At 40.6% G+C, this 15490-nt stretch overlaps 1 protein-coding gene across 16 annotated transcripts in view; it reads right to left on the minus strand.

The window, feature by feature from the left end:
- Window positions 1-15257, minus strand: part of LOC5576767 (protein phosphatase 1 regulatory subunit 12A) — a 260984-nt gene extending 245727 nt beyond the window's left edge. For 3 of the 16 annotated variants that reach the window (XM_021841254.1, XM_021841252.1, XM_021841250.1), the window contains exons 1-2: window positions 15020-15239; window positions 4113-5192 (exon numbers count right to left, since the gene is read on the minus strand). In XM_021841254.1, coding sequence (XP_021696946.1) covers window positions 4113-4364 — 252 coding nt within the window. In that variant the 5' untranslated portion in view covers window positions 4365-5192; window positions 15020-15239. Of the gene's footprint in view, window positions 1-4112; window positions 5193-15019 lie in introns of those variants that run through there. The other 13 variants (XM_021841244.1, XM_021841246.1, XM_021841249.1 and 10 more) reach the window with 11 other exon arrangements.
- Between the last annotated feature and the right edge of the window lie 233 nt (window positions 15258-15490).

A 15490-nucleotide genomic window follows, 5' to 3' on the forward strand; every position in this document is an offset into this window, starting at 1 on the left:
TCCGCCCTATTATTATGATAATGGACTGAGGGTGTGCATTCAAAATCCGTTTTTCAATCCCCGGATTTTTCATGGTTGCCCGAAACATAACAAAAAACTGATGGCAAATTTGGAGGACATGAAGTAACTTATTTATAAACTATTTAAATTAAATTTATAAAATACTGTAAATTTTAGGCGGTTAAGGCGAAGTAGGCCGTCATTGAAATTTGTACTAGGCATCAAATCATTTGGTTCTGCCCAGACATAGCTGAAAAAGTGTAAGCGCAAGTAGTGATACTTTTCTGAATCAATATTACTTATAATGACTGAGTTTTATCACTTTCAACTTGCAAGCTGCAAAATCAACATGGCTGCCAAAACGGATGACGGGCTACTTAGCCTTAAAATTTCGGAAAATTTTTGGAATGAAAGGTATAAACTATTTATTGAAATATATAAAAAACCATCTACCTACTAGAATTCATAGGAAGTTCAGAGAGATCTTGAAAGTAAATTAACAAATTCCCAAGAAAGTTGTTGGAAATGATTGGTAGAATTCACTATAAATATGCAGAAAACCTTACAACATCTTGACAGGCGCCTTATAAGAACTTTGTCATTGATCAAAGGCTAGTCCAACTAGTAATCCAGACAAGGCTTCACCAAGAATAAGTATTATTAAACCCAGAAATCCTCCAAACGAAATGATTCTGTACAGAATATTAGTATATCTCCCAAAAAATATGCCCAATGCGTTTTTGACTTTTGGTCAACTTCTACGAATCTGCTAAGAATTTCAAGCAAAATTAGTCTTTTAGAACCAACTAAAAACCAAATAATTTCTTCAGTGATCTCTCTGATTGAACTTTCAATTCAATTCGATTCGATTTCCGTTAGAATTCCTGCAAAGATCCCATTCAAAATTTGTTATGAATCTAAATAGAAATCTAGCAAGCATCTAATTAGGAACCTTTCCAAGAAACAGGCAGTTTTGCCCATAGTTCTTGAAAATGGAACAAACTGGAAGTCTTATGTTTGAAATACATATTTTTCCGATATGTTCTTCAAATACCCGGATATTTCCCGGTCATTTTTAATTCCCGGGTTTTCCCGAATTTTCCAGAGGGATCGACACCCTGCTGGACTCTATTCTCTATTTTTTTGCATTATTTGTAGCATATAATAACCAATGTATAAACTTCGATAATACGTATTACAGTTACATCGTTTATTGTGTGAACTTCACGAAAGGGATTTAGGAATTGTAATAGGTCACTTAAATCAATAAATTGTAATAAGTCACTAATTTAAAAGTTTCACCCAAGGACTGCGACCAGTCCGGTCATCGCACCTGTGTAAAAACCTTCCCCACCGATCGGTCGTTGCTCCACTGACTGCCGGCACCGCAGAAACTTTCCTCTCATAATTTGGTCACGTCATAGTCAGAAATAACCAAAACCACGCTAGGTAAATTCAAACACCCAGCCCAGCAACACACCTAACACATCATACAACCGCAAATTCCCGTGCAATATAGCCGGCATCCGACGAAGACGACGACGACTGGCTGGCAACCTTCAAACGTTGGCGAAAAATTTTGTTTATTGTTTACTCGAAGAAACGCGGTGCGCGCCTTCGGCCCTGGCAAATCGGCCGGAGAAAATCTAAACACCTTGCCCGCACGAGTATTCATCGATCATCGCGGGCGTGTTTCCTTCCTTCTTCGGTCGCGGTGGCCACCATGATGCTGATGACGAAACTGTAGGGAAATTCCCCATATGAAAATCGTTTTCTAGAAAATCTATGAGCCTGCGTACTATTTTTCGAAAGTTCTCAAAACCAAAAGTTCGTAGCAGGATCGATCCGTTGAAATTGCGAGACGGATCAAGAGTTTAAGTCCAGATTCAAAATAAGCTCCAGTAATAACTGCTATATGTATGTTATTGTCTGTTTGAAAATTAAACAGCATTCAAATTCAAAATATAAAAAATATTAGGATTTATTAGAGAAACGTTATACAATAACAATTTAATTTGTAAATTTTACACCAACTTGGCCTGCTTCAGTCATAGTTATGGTTTTCAACATTGCATCCATAATTTGATTCAATTATACAGTTAGAAAATCGAAATCAGAGGCAGACCTTTTATTTGAAGTAGATACATTTTCTGATGATTTTCCGTTGATGAAGATACGTAAGTAGGGGTATTATCATTTGATTTGAAACAATTCACACGGTTGCTCGTAGTAAGAAAATGGGAGGAACTGAAGTATAGGAATTATCTCGGGTATTTCACTTCAAATTGAAAAGATTCGAACGGTTACCCGATGGAAGGAAATTAGCTTGTGAATGAGCATGATTATAATTTACCTGTTGGGTATGGTTATTAAGCCAGCGATCGTTAACTGAAAAATGAGAATTGAACTATGAAAAACGGTGCCGTCCATCTATCTGGTACGAGCTTAAACGATTCGTTTGCGAGAAGGGCAATCCCAAAAGTTAGACTTATGCTTGCCCCCGCAATTTGCGCATACAAACTTTTTGGGTTTGTTAAAAAACAATTGTTTTTGGAAAGTTTATGTTGAATAACTGTGTCAAATGTATGTTTAATTACATATATTTTCGATATGCATCGTTTGAAAGAATCAAATCATCTTCAAACTCATGTAAAAATATTTGCGATTAGTTAGCTATTCATGAAAAGCACACAAACTTTTGGTTTTGAGAATATTAGAAATAAGGCCGCTCCATGCTGTGTACCTTTTATTCACAAACTTGTGCAAAGTACGATACATTTTCCAACATTGGACAACAAAATAAGCAAACTGACCCATCTCAAGGCGCGGGGCCCTCTTTGTGAACCATTTTCATTAGCCGACGCGGTGAAAGACCACTTTTCATCCGGGATCCGTCGATTTATAAAAACCGCGTCACATGTCAGCCGGGCACACAAGACAAAGACGGACGCCGAGCGGAAGTGGCGACGATTGATGAACTCCGGCCCCGGGCGTTATGTCCAATTTAGTTGCCGTCGTCGTGTTCTCTCTGTTCGTCACCGGTGGTGAAATATCGGTTTTCCACCAACGCTGAACTGCGAGGCTGCGATCTGCTTTTCTTCGCGGTGACGTAGTGCGGCAGTAGCAAGGCCGTCGCAATTATCGGCTTTTCACCCGCGCAGAGGCGCAGTTCAAAGACTTTTCGGTACGTGATGATTTCGTGGGTTCAATTCACAGAAAATTAGTTAATTGTGGTGTACAATGAATAACGTTTAGTGGGAAATGCAAGTTGGATGATTTGTTTGCTCTTATTTTACGAGACTTTTTCCTTGAATGTGACAAAGCGCTAGATCGACCGAACAAGACATGGCTCATCAAGATTTCTTGTTAGAAATTTCTCAAATATATCATTTTATAACCAATTTTCAAAATGGCAAGGAACGTGACTTTAGATCTTCTGACCTCCAGCGTTTCCTTAAAATTTGTTTTAGGAATTTCCATAAGAATTGTTCTAAAAGTTTCTTCAGATGTTTTCTATATTTTGGGATTATTCAATGAATATTCTCAGGCATGTCCTACAAATTCTGCCAGACATTGCTCAAGATATTCTTTCAAGAATTCCTTCCTTCAACAATTTCCAAGGGTTCAACACAACTCCAGGATCATTATTTTAAATATCTCGCTGTACTTTCGTAAAAACATTTATTTAGATATTCCTCCACGATTTCCGTCAGTAAATTCTTCATAGATTCCGCTGGAAATGATTTCAGGGATTTCTTCAAGAATTTTCCCATGAATTGTTTCAGATATTCTTTGGCAATGTCCGACAGACTTTTCGCCAGAAATTGATCCTGAGGATCCTTTGGGGATTCCTTCGAGAATTTTCAAGCGATTTTTCCAAGAATGACTATATTAATATTTATTGCAAATATATCTACAAAGATTGATACACAAGATTCTCAGGGGGTTTCATCAGGTATCTTCAGATTTCTTAAGACATATTTTACGGGGTTTTCTATTGAAGTTTATGCAGGAATCCGCCAAAGTGTTTTCCGAAAAAAAATTCCAAATCGTTTGCAGTGTTTTCTCCAAAATTTTAAAATCCCTTTTCCCCATCATTAATTTTGACTCACCTGATGCAACGCCGTAAGCCCGTCCACGTTGGCCGTGTCGATGTCGGCGCCGGTCTCCAGCAGCCGGGACACCTCATCCTTGTCGCCGGCCATACACGCCGCCAGGAAGATGCACCCCGAGGAGAACTTAATCCGGCGCATCGAGGGACTCTTCGGGATGCCACTGTGCTTGTTGGCTTCCGACTCTTCCCACCGCTTCAACTGCTCGGCCCTCTTGAACAGGGCCGAGGTACTTCGGTTGTCCATGGACATTGTCGTTCGTCGGTTTTCTTCTTTTTCTTTTTTGCTTCACTGTTGTTGTTGTTGTTATTATAGGTGTATGTGATTTCTTCCTAATCTTCCTTCTTTCTACACTTTCTGCTGCCACTTCTATTGGTTTTTAAGACCACCGTGAAACGAAAGCTTCCGCTGAAATATCGCAAAAAAAATTGCCTTAGCACTCGAAATCGCACTTTTCCTTCCCAACCGAACAAAAACACATCACATCACAATTTCCTCTACTCATCGGGGGGCAACTCGACTCGCGAAACACTAGGGAGGTGGGGTGGTGATGTTTTCCAATTTTGACTTTTGCTTTTACCACACACTTTTCACTTCTTTTCAGTTGTGACGACACGTTCACTTTTCCCTATTTTATGATCTGGTGTACCCCTTAAATGACTGACACCCAACCGAATGGGATTTGGCTGAAATTCTTCTTGTCGCTAGCGGCTTGTTTTCTTTGATTCGATTCACTCGATTATCTTCTTCGCTGACTGACGTTTTGCAGCAGCAGCAGCACCACCACCACCAACCACTGCCAAGACTTCTACTGCTCTGCTTCTTCTGGACGGCGATGGGGTTTCGTCTCGGTCGAATCGAGAGGAGTCAATTCAACGCACACACCAAACGTACTCATATGCACACATACAAAACCAGCAGGAGAGGTTGAGACACACATACGAGAGCCACACAGGGCACGCACACCGTTTTGGGCGCTAGATCCAACTCCCTGTTGCTCTGTTGCTGCTGCTTCTCGCACTGCTGATGTTGTTCCTTCCCCCTATATACGACTATGTCTACTGTTGCGGGCTGTGTGCTCTGTAGAAATATAAAAATATAACACATGGATCAGCAGAGATGTTTTATTATACGGTAGGCATTCATTCCCATACACGCGTGCTGCTGCAGCGCTGTCAGTCATTCACAGTGATAAAAAAAATGTAGCGAGAGTGCGAGGAACTGGATGAAATCGAACAGTTTTGAAAGCTGGAACACAGAAAATCTGTACGGATTGGGCGTCAATAACTGATTGTGAAATTGTTCTGCAGTTACGCCCTTGTGAAACTGAACGCGAGGTTTTTCTCACATTTTAGTCAATGGTTGTACCGGTCTATTATTAAGAAATGATATAATGTCCTTTTCTACTACGTATTAGTCTGTGGTCTATGGACATAAGGTCGAAAGGACAAAAAGTCGACAAATATTTGCTTGGTGGGAAACTTTTCCTTCTTTGAAAAGAGATTTTTGACCTTTTGTCCCTTCTTTTTTCTTCTTCGACCTTTTGTCCTTTCGATCTTTTGTCTTTCGACCTTCTGTCCTTTCGACCTTTTGTCTTCCGACCTTTTGTCATAGATTCTAGTCTGTAATGATTATTTGTACAATCAATTTCAAAATTACAAGTTCCTAAGCCTATTGTGATGATATCCGCGGATACAAAGCAAAACCATGCTGCAAATGTCTGGGTAGATTCCCGCACTGAGGCAAAAATACTTAGGTTTTCCATAAATCAAGACTTATGAACCAACCAAATTATGGTTTCATTGCACGCTTAAACATTTCGAAAATGGGATCATAAGTTCCATAAGTGAGAGCTTTGAATTCTTTAACAACAATTATATGAAACAATTATCATAGCAATCGCTAGAAGAACTACTCCGCTTTCGATGTTGGCTACAAGTTAATCGAGAACAGATCACATGTTATCAAAACATGTTAATTTTTGTGCACGCCTGAAATTAAAGGCGAATAATATTATCGATTAATGATGCGAATAAAGTTATTATCATTGCGTTTATTACCGAATTTCATTGATTGACTTATGAAATTCATTACTGAAATTCTTCACCAAAATCATAAGTAAAACTTACAAATTTCAACAATAATCGTTGTGGCGCCAAATCATAATTATTCCTTAAGGAATTATTAAGTTTTTTTTTGCCTCAGTGCGGTCGGTCCAGGATGTTTTTTTTTTTTTAATTAAGTATCCATGAGAATATATACCGAGGTTTGGAAAAGACAGTTAGTGTGGGTGACATCCGTGTACGGTGCAAAATGGTTCACAACTACAAGCGAGTGAGCTCCCATAAGAAGCCGTGTTAATTAGTGACGTAGTTATTTTTCTTCTTACTAATACATAGCCATTGCTTCTTCTTGCACACCTTGGTATATATTCTCATTGATGCAGTATCATCGTGTCTACTCATGATACGGAATGGTATACAAAATATGTCACGCTAAATATAAACTTTTTTAAGGGGGGGGGGGGGGGGGGTGGTCTTTGTCACGTTTTGTGTATGAGTCCTTCGAAAATTATGTAAGGCCTGTCACGCTTGGCTTGACCCCCCCCCCCCTTGGAGCGTGACGCATTTTGTCCATGATCTCTTAGTTAATTAGGCATTTCACGGCGAAATGCTCTCTCTTTCGCTCCTCAACAAAACTTGAAAACAATGGTGCCAGTACCTGTCAACTTTGACAGGTACTGGTACCGTTGTTTTCAGATTTTTTCCGAAGGAGGGAAAGAGCGATTTTCTGATGAAGTCAGCGTGCAATGGTCAATAACCGTAGTGCAGGTCGACCACCAAGCTAAAACAGGCTCTGCCTCAGTGGAGATGTAATGCCAAGAATATGACACCTTCACGTCATGTCATAAGGGGCTGTCCATTAATTATGTAAGACAATGTTGGCGGTTTTTGGACACCCCTCACCCCATAGTCAGATTTTGTGTATGAAAACTAAAAATAATTTGTATGGCACGTAAGATACCTCAAACCCACCCTCCTTTACGTAATTAATGGACGATCCCTATGGGCGAAGCTCTTCAAAACTGAACAAAACGCTATGAGTTGCGAGCATAAACCCTTCTTTTCACATTCATATCTCGTGTAACAATTCTAACTAGAACTCGAAAACTTGATTTTCAAAACGGCTAATAATCGCTGTTTTTCAAATCATTCATTGGCCCCTGCTCAAAACGGCCAATGATCGGTTCTCTCTCCGTCAAGAGGGCCTACAATCGGGAAATCTCGCAAACTGTCATTGGGCTCTCGCCATGGAACTCTCTTGTTCATTTCTTGGAAACCAAAAGGGCCTAGTCTTGGGCCAAGGTACGCTAACAAAATTCAAGTTGGCCCATAAAAATGCCCATATCTGGTTGAAAATCGAGAATGGGCCAAGCACTCAAACTCATCATTTTTTCCACAATTTTGTCAGTTTTCAGAAATAAATCGTTTATTAACGTGTAATAATAGTAATTCGTTACCCAAAAAGTAATAAATCACATTGATTGATTTCAGAAATGACGAGTACGACCGCTGCCCAAGCCACGACGTCAAGATCATCATAGGAGATTTGAACGCTCAGGTTGGTCAGGAGGAGGAGTTCAGACCGACGATTGGAAAGTTCAGCGCCCACCGGCCGACGAACGAGAACGGCCTACGACTGATAGATTTTGCTGCCTCCAAGAACATGGCCATTCGTAGCACCTAATTCCAGCACATGCTCCCGTATCGGTACACCTCAGCAGACAGAATCGCAAATCGACCACGTTTTGATCGATGGACGGCACTTCTCCGACATAACCGACGTCAGAACCTATCGTGGCGCTAACATTGACTCCGACCACTACCTGGTGATGGTGAAACTGCGCCCAAAACTATCCGTAAACAATGATGTACGGTACCGACGCCCGCCCCGATACAATCTCGAGCGGCTGAAACAACCGGATGTCGCCAATGCGTACGCGCAGCATCTTGAGGCAGCGTTGCCGGATGAGGGCGAGCTCGATAGGGCCCCTCTTGAGGACTGCTGGAGGACAGTCAAAGCAGCCATTAACGACGCTGCCGAAAGCATTGTCGGATATGTGGAACGGAGCTCAAGAAACGATTGGTTCGACGAGGAGTGCTAGGAGGTTTTAGAGCAGCGCGGGCTGCAATGCTGCAGCATGGTACGCGGCAAAACGTGGAACGATACAGACTGAAACGGAAACAGCAAACCTGCCTACTCCGGGACAAAAGGCGCCGCCTGGAAGAGGTGGAATGCTAAGAGATGGAGTTGCTGTACCGTTCTCAAGAAACGGAAGTATTATCAGAAGCTCAACACATGAGATGTGCCGGGATAAGGATGGGAGCATCTTGACGGACGGACGCGAGGTGATCGAAAGGTGGAAGCAGCACTACGATGAACACCTGAATGGCGCAGAGAACACAGGCACAGAAGGTCAGGACAACGAAGGCGATGGCTACGTCAGCACAGCGGACAGCGGAAACCAACCAGCTCCCACGATGGGGGAAGTTAAGGATGCCATTCAACAGCTCAAGAACAACAGGGCCGCTGGCAAGGATGGTATCGGAGCCGAACTCATCAAGATGGGCCCGGACAGATTGGCCGCTTGTCTGCATCGGCTGATAGTCAGAATCTGGGAAACGGAACAACTATCGGAGGAGTGGAAGGAAGGGGTAATATGCCCCATCTACAAGAAAGGCGACAAACTGGAGTGTGAAAATTATCGTGCAATCACCATCCTAAACGCCGCCTACAAAGTGCTATCGCAGATTTTCTACCGTCGTTTACCACCTATAGCAAACGAGTTCGTGGGAAGTTATTAAGCAGGTTTCATCGACGGCCGCTCGACAACGGACCAGATCTTTTCCGTGCGGCAAATCCTCTAGAAATGCCGTGAGTACCAGTACCTACACACCATTTGTTCATCGATTTCAAGGCGGCATACGATAGTATCGACCGCGTAGAGCTATGGAAAATCATGGACGAGAACAGCTTTCCCGGGAAGCTCACAAGATTGATCAGAGCAACGATGAACGGTGTGCAAAACTGCGTGAAGATCTCGGGCGAACACTCCAGTTCGTTCGAGTCTCGGCGGGGACTACGACAGGGCGATGGACTTTCGTGCCTGTTGTTCAATATTGCGCTTGAAGGTGTCATGCGGAGAGCCGGACTTAACAGTCGAGGCACGATTTTCACGAGATCCGGACAATTTGTTTGCTTCGCGGACGACATGGATATTATTGGGAGAAAATTTGAAACGGTGGCAGATTTGTTCACCCGCCTAAAACGCGAAACAACAAGAGTCGGGCTAATGGTGAATGCGTCGAAAACAAAGTACATGCTGGTTGGCGGAACTGAGCGCGACAGGACCAATCGATACGATAGACGGAGATACCTTCGAGGTGGTGGACGAGTTCGTTTACCTCGGATCCTTGTTGACGGCTGACAACAATGTTAGTCGGGAAATACGAAGGCGCATCATCAGCGGAAGTCGTGCCTACTATGGGCTCCAGAAGAAACTGCGGTCAAGAAAGATTCACCCCCGCACCAAATGTACGATGTACAAAACGCTCAGAAGACCGGTAGTCCTCTACGGGCATGAGGTGTGGACTATGCTCGAGGAGGACTTGCAAGCTCTTGGGGTTTTCGAACGCCGAGTGCTAGGGACGATTTTCGGCGGCGTACAGGAGAACGGCGTGTGGCGGCGAAGGATGAACCACGAGCTCGCTCAACTTTACGGCGAACCCAGTATCGTGAAGGTAGCTAAAGCTGGAAGAATACGCTGGGCAGGGCATGTTGCAAGAATGCCGGACAACAACCCTGTAAAGATGGTGTTCGCTACGAATCCGGCCGGGACAAGAAGGCGTGGGGCGCAGCGAGCTAGGTGGATTGACCAGGTGCACCAGGACCTGGAGAGCGTGGGTCACAGTCTAGGATGGAGAGAAGCGGCCATGAACCGAGTGAATTGGCGAATTATTGTTGGCGAGGCTTTATCAAGATAATTGATGTAAAGCCAAATAAGTAAGTAAGTAAGAGTTGAAATGTAGTGAACAATACTCACATAGATTTTTCTCAGAATCAATGATCTAAGGATTGGCCCTTATGAATGTTACTCGCGATATGTAATATTTTTAAATGAACTGAAATCAGTTTGTTTGCATTTGCGTAGTCACAAGTTAGCTATGCTAACAGTTATTCCTAAAACGAGCTATTAGCCTGTTCCTAAATATCCTGGCCTGAGCGATATAATTACACTATTGTTCTTTTTAACACGTTGTTCCCGTAGAACAAATTCAGTACTGCTTTTGATAGCATATGTATGCTTTATACACTGATATGCTTCAAACTACAAGAATAATAAATTTAGTTTATATCATATAATAACGTATTTCAACTTACAAATAAGTTTGCTTGATAATCTTCGATGGATAACAATATTATACGGCTACCGTAGGCAAGTGATTTTCCTGCTAAAGTTATTATAGTGATATAATTTAACTTCTAGCTCATTCAATTCTTAAGGCCCAAACGCAATGATAGCGGAACGGCAACGGAAAGCGGAACCGGTTCGCCAGCATGAATCACAACATCTCGACTGACCCGTCAACCAACACCAAGACGACAAGCATGGAGTAGTTCATGCTGGCAAACCGTTTCCACAATCCGTTGCCGTTCCGCTATCATTGCGTTTGGGCCTTTAGTATTAACCTACAGTTCAAAAAAATCGTTCCACGCTCTAGGTAAAAGTTCACAAAAAAATTAACATTAGGGTTTAATAGTAAGGTTGACTTATAAGTTTAATTGAATACAAAAATTGCTGTTGAAGATGAATTTCTGTTTTTCCGATGACATTTCTCATCATTACATTATACGCAATTTCTCGGTCTATGTATAGGTCATTGGAAGGATACAAATTTTGAAGTTTTTGCTCCCCTTTGCTTAAACGTTATAAATTATTATGAGAATCATCCTCCCAAAGTTTGACATGATTTGGAAGAAATTTGGCATTACTGTATTACTATGATCTATTGTTCCTCGAGCTCCACTGTTGCCTACCGAACAGTTGATGAAGCATGTAATATGTAAACCCACTTGATTATGGTGAATAACAATTTATCCTGACGTCTAATCAAAATGTGGTGTTCGACAAAGTTGTAGCCAGGAAGATTTTAGTTTGGAAGATTGAGTGAATTTGCACAGCCAAATGACCTCCGAATAATTCACCTATGTAAACAACGTTCGGAAAATATTGAAAATGTCGTTACTTACTTAAATCATGGCCCCCGAAGCCGAATGAAGACCAAACGCTTACAAGTAATTTACTTTTTGAGTTATTTTAAAATTAAAAACACTTCGAACCACGGAATACGCCTAAAGGTAGACAATTTCCTAAAGGAAATCTATATTCTTTACAGTAATTCGTTAATGTTGCCTAATTGAGCATACTTATGGAAGTTTTGACAACGGAATCGTTTTCGACAATGCCATTTTTAGTAAGATTCGCATTTTCCTCGCTCATATCGTTTGCAGAACTTATGTGAGACATGAATCTTCGGTAGTGTCATCCTTACCCATTGAAATCATTGTTTCAAAAAGTTGACAAATTTACGCAAAATGTAAACGCAATTTTCGCAAAAACCCTCACTTACATTAGCTTATGAATATAAGAAAAAGAAGCACCATTCATGATTTGGAAATGTTCCATCAATAAATGATGATACGAACTTTTTACGAGATGAGTCATTCCGATCAATGTTACCCCGCTGATCAATGATACCTCGGATTACGGTACCATAAACAGGAGAATCTATAAAAGCATTTGCAAAGAATCAAGGAGCTGAAAAGTTAATGGCTGTAAGTTTTGATTGATTTTGAGTAGAGTAGTATTTTAGGTGATTTTTCAGCAAAACTGGAAAAATTGCATAATCCTTAAATTGTTGTTGTTGAATGGCAAACTCGCCAAGGGCAAAAGGCCACTTTTAGCCAATTTTAATGAAAAACAAATGTTATTAACAGCTTAAAGCTATTCTAATCAGTAGTATTTTACAACTTACTCCTTTTTGATAATAACTACTATAATTCTTCCCAAAATGTTGTAATATTCTTGACTGGGATTCTGCGAGAAGTGAGCTCAGGAGTCCGTCAGAATCTTTTTAATTTTGTACCCTGTACTCTGCAAAAATAAAGCTCAAAATTGTACAGGTCGGACTCGATTATCCGGAGACTCGATTATCCGGGAACTCGATTATCCGGGATTCGATTATCCGGAATTTGCTTTTTCATGTTCCTGTTTTTCAATTTTTATGCATACATCTGAGATAATTTGGTATTGCAATATACAATATGAATGGTTTTGCAGTTTTGAACGTATTTAAGAAAAGTTGGGTTTGAAAAAGTGGTTTTTGGGTATGCTGGTCAAAAACAATTTTTCTTGTAAAGACCCCTACTGTTCCTAGAAATAATTTCTGACTGCGCCACCGCATCATATAAATAAAACAATAAAAAGAGAGTTCGTTTATCGAAGATTTCATTTTTTTTTTCTTAGTGATTCGATTAACCGGAGGATTCGATTATCCGGAGTAAAAAAAAAATCGATACTCCGGATAATCGAGTCCGACCTGTATATAAATCTTTTTTCATAATTCTGATATGATGTGCATGGTAATCTGACATAATCACACCTAAGCATTATTATTAAACTCTAAAAGAAAAATCATTCATCGGATTTTGTAGAAATCTTGCCGAAGATTTTGAGGAAATACTGCTTAGAATGTAGACATAATCCTGCTCAATGTTCTGTGAGAATTTTGCCTCAGATTCCGCCCCAATCTCGCCCAAGGTCATTCTAAAATTTGTTTGAATATCTGATTCAAGAATTGAAAAAAAAAATCAAGAAATCTGTCCAGTATGTTGTGATAACTATGTCCCGGATTCGATAGAATTCCTAGTCAAGATTTTGTGAGTATGATATTTACCGTAATTGACATCGTTTGAGCATAGGGCAGCCAAAACATCAAAATTTACAGTATACGAATCGTATGAATACTGTTCAATTCAATACAAATTTCAGTTATAAATGCTTATAGAACAATAATCTTAAAATAAAAAAAATGTTGGGATGAAAGAGCCACTGCGTCCTTTGGAATGGAGATTTTTGGCATGTCCGATGTCCCTATTTACTGTTCGTATCATTGAAAAGAAATAAAAACTGTCCACCGTGAAGTGAACAGCTTGAGTATTTTGACTCGTCTTTTTCCATGTCAAGCAAAACGTAGTTAAAACCCACAACCTGTTTGGGATTTCCAGTACAAATTGCAAAAAATCGTTTAGAAATGTGGATCTACGCTAGTAGGAAGCACTAGTATAAGCTACTACATATTCCGGGTCTATGAACTGTTAATATGAATCTTGTTCAAGGTGAAACATCTTGGAATCCAAAGATGGCCGTCACAATCACCGACTTGTGACCCTACTCGCGTTTTCGAAAGCACTAAACTGGAGAAATAGTATGTAAACGTTACTGATCTTCTTATTTCAAGCTTTCAAAAAGAGCACTGTTGTTGGATGCTTCGTTCGCAAGATTAGTGCCTTTGAAGTTTTAGTGCAATCTTAGAAGTTAGATTCCAAACTGTCTCACTTAACAAGTTCGTCTGCCGTTCCATTTCCTTCAATGCCATTTTTACCCAGAAACTTTTTCACTTGATACACTCTTCACAATGAGAAAATGTATTCCTAGACAAGTCTTGATGAATTTTTGAAAAAATCCATACATTTTCTTTCGTAGAGCGCATTCTAGTATAGCAAAATCTCCGCTTTGAGTACTGTTGGAAAGTTTACCAACGCCGATGAAACATGTGTCCGAGGTACTCTTGCTCCAGTCCTTGTTCCAATTTTTTGAGCTATATGTGACTTTGATAAAGCCTTAACGAACAATAGGACCTTCGACATCCAAATCCGTCGTGTTACATACATTGTAAGGCATATCGTGATTATCCACAGTTTTCATTCAGATGCTGGAACTTAGAACTGTTCAAAATATTACGCTGGAATGTTTTAATTACTTTGAAATTTCTTCGTTCTTTCCACACAACATAAACTTCTCTCCGTCAACTTTGCAGTATATTTTCAATAAAAAAAAAATACAAATATATTTGCTATGGACCAATGCACGAGTTCACTAATTTGACGTTTGAGCGGTGCCAAATTCACTTGTTGCCATGGTCACGTAAATAACACATTGGTCCATAGACCAATGCACGAGTTCATTAATTTGAGGTTTGAGCGGTGCCGTATTCACTCGTTGCCATGGTTACATAAATAACTCGGCACCGCTCAAACGTCAACGAGTGAACTCGTGCATTTGTCCATAGGTTCTTCTTCTTGACATGACGTTCCTGCTGGGACAAAGCCTGCTTTGCTCGTATTCTATAAGAACTTCCACAGTTATTAACTGAAAGCTTTGTTTGCCAAATAGTAATTCATGTGACAGGCATGATGGAACTCTATGCCCAGGGAATTCAAGGAAATTTCAACTACAAGAACAACCTGGATTGCCGTAGGAGTCGAACCCAGACACCTTCAGCACGGTTTTGCTTTGTAGTCCCCTAGATTATTGCATTGTTTACAAACCATTTGCATATGATCCTGATTTGGATTAGTATGACTTAATTTGGGTAATCCAGTTCAACATGTTTTTGTTACGTTTACAATACGTACAGATTCGGCGAGTTCCACGCTTTATCATGTTTATTTATACGCGCTCCTCTCATGTGTGCTGCTGTTGTTGTTGTTTTTGTTGCTGATATTCTTCTTATCGTTTGATTGTTCTTGTCAGTCGGCTATGGTATTGCACTGCTCTTACTCACTTCTAGAAATGCTGTTGCAAGTTTTAATGTACGTGCGAACCGCGCACCGAGGAGAACACTACCTACTAACCGTAGGTAAGTATACTTATATCCACTAACGCACTGACTCGCGGACTTCGACAACGGGGCTGGCTGTTTCTATTTTATGATTTTCAATTTCAACTTGTCTTACGGATTGTTGGGTCACCACCAGCACCAGCACTACGACACACCGCGTTCGCGATTCTGAGAGCGCAGAGCACCCCCCAAAAGATCTGCCGAGTCGAGGCAAAAGTACATTATCTGGCATAGCATTTGAAAGCAGGCTAACTGTAAAATGAAAAAAAATTGTTTGTTCATTATCAATCACTTATCAATATCTAAGTAAATATTTTCTTTATGTTCATACGAACACGCAAACGTATGTTAAGGAAGATTTCTGGCAAATATCAAAAGGACTCAGTCGACTATGAAGTACCTGAAAGAGCCCTA

This window comes from Aedes aegypti, chromosome 2 (genome assembly GCF_002204515.2).
Source record: "Aedes aegypti strain LVP_AGWG chromosome 2, AaegL5.0 Primary Assembly, whole genome shotgun sequence".
Lineage (NCBI taxonomy): Eukaryota > Metazoa > Arthropoda > Insecta > Diptera > Culicidae > Aedes > Aedes aegypti.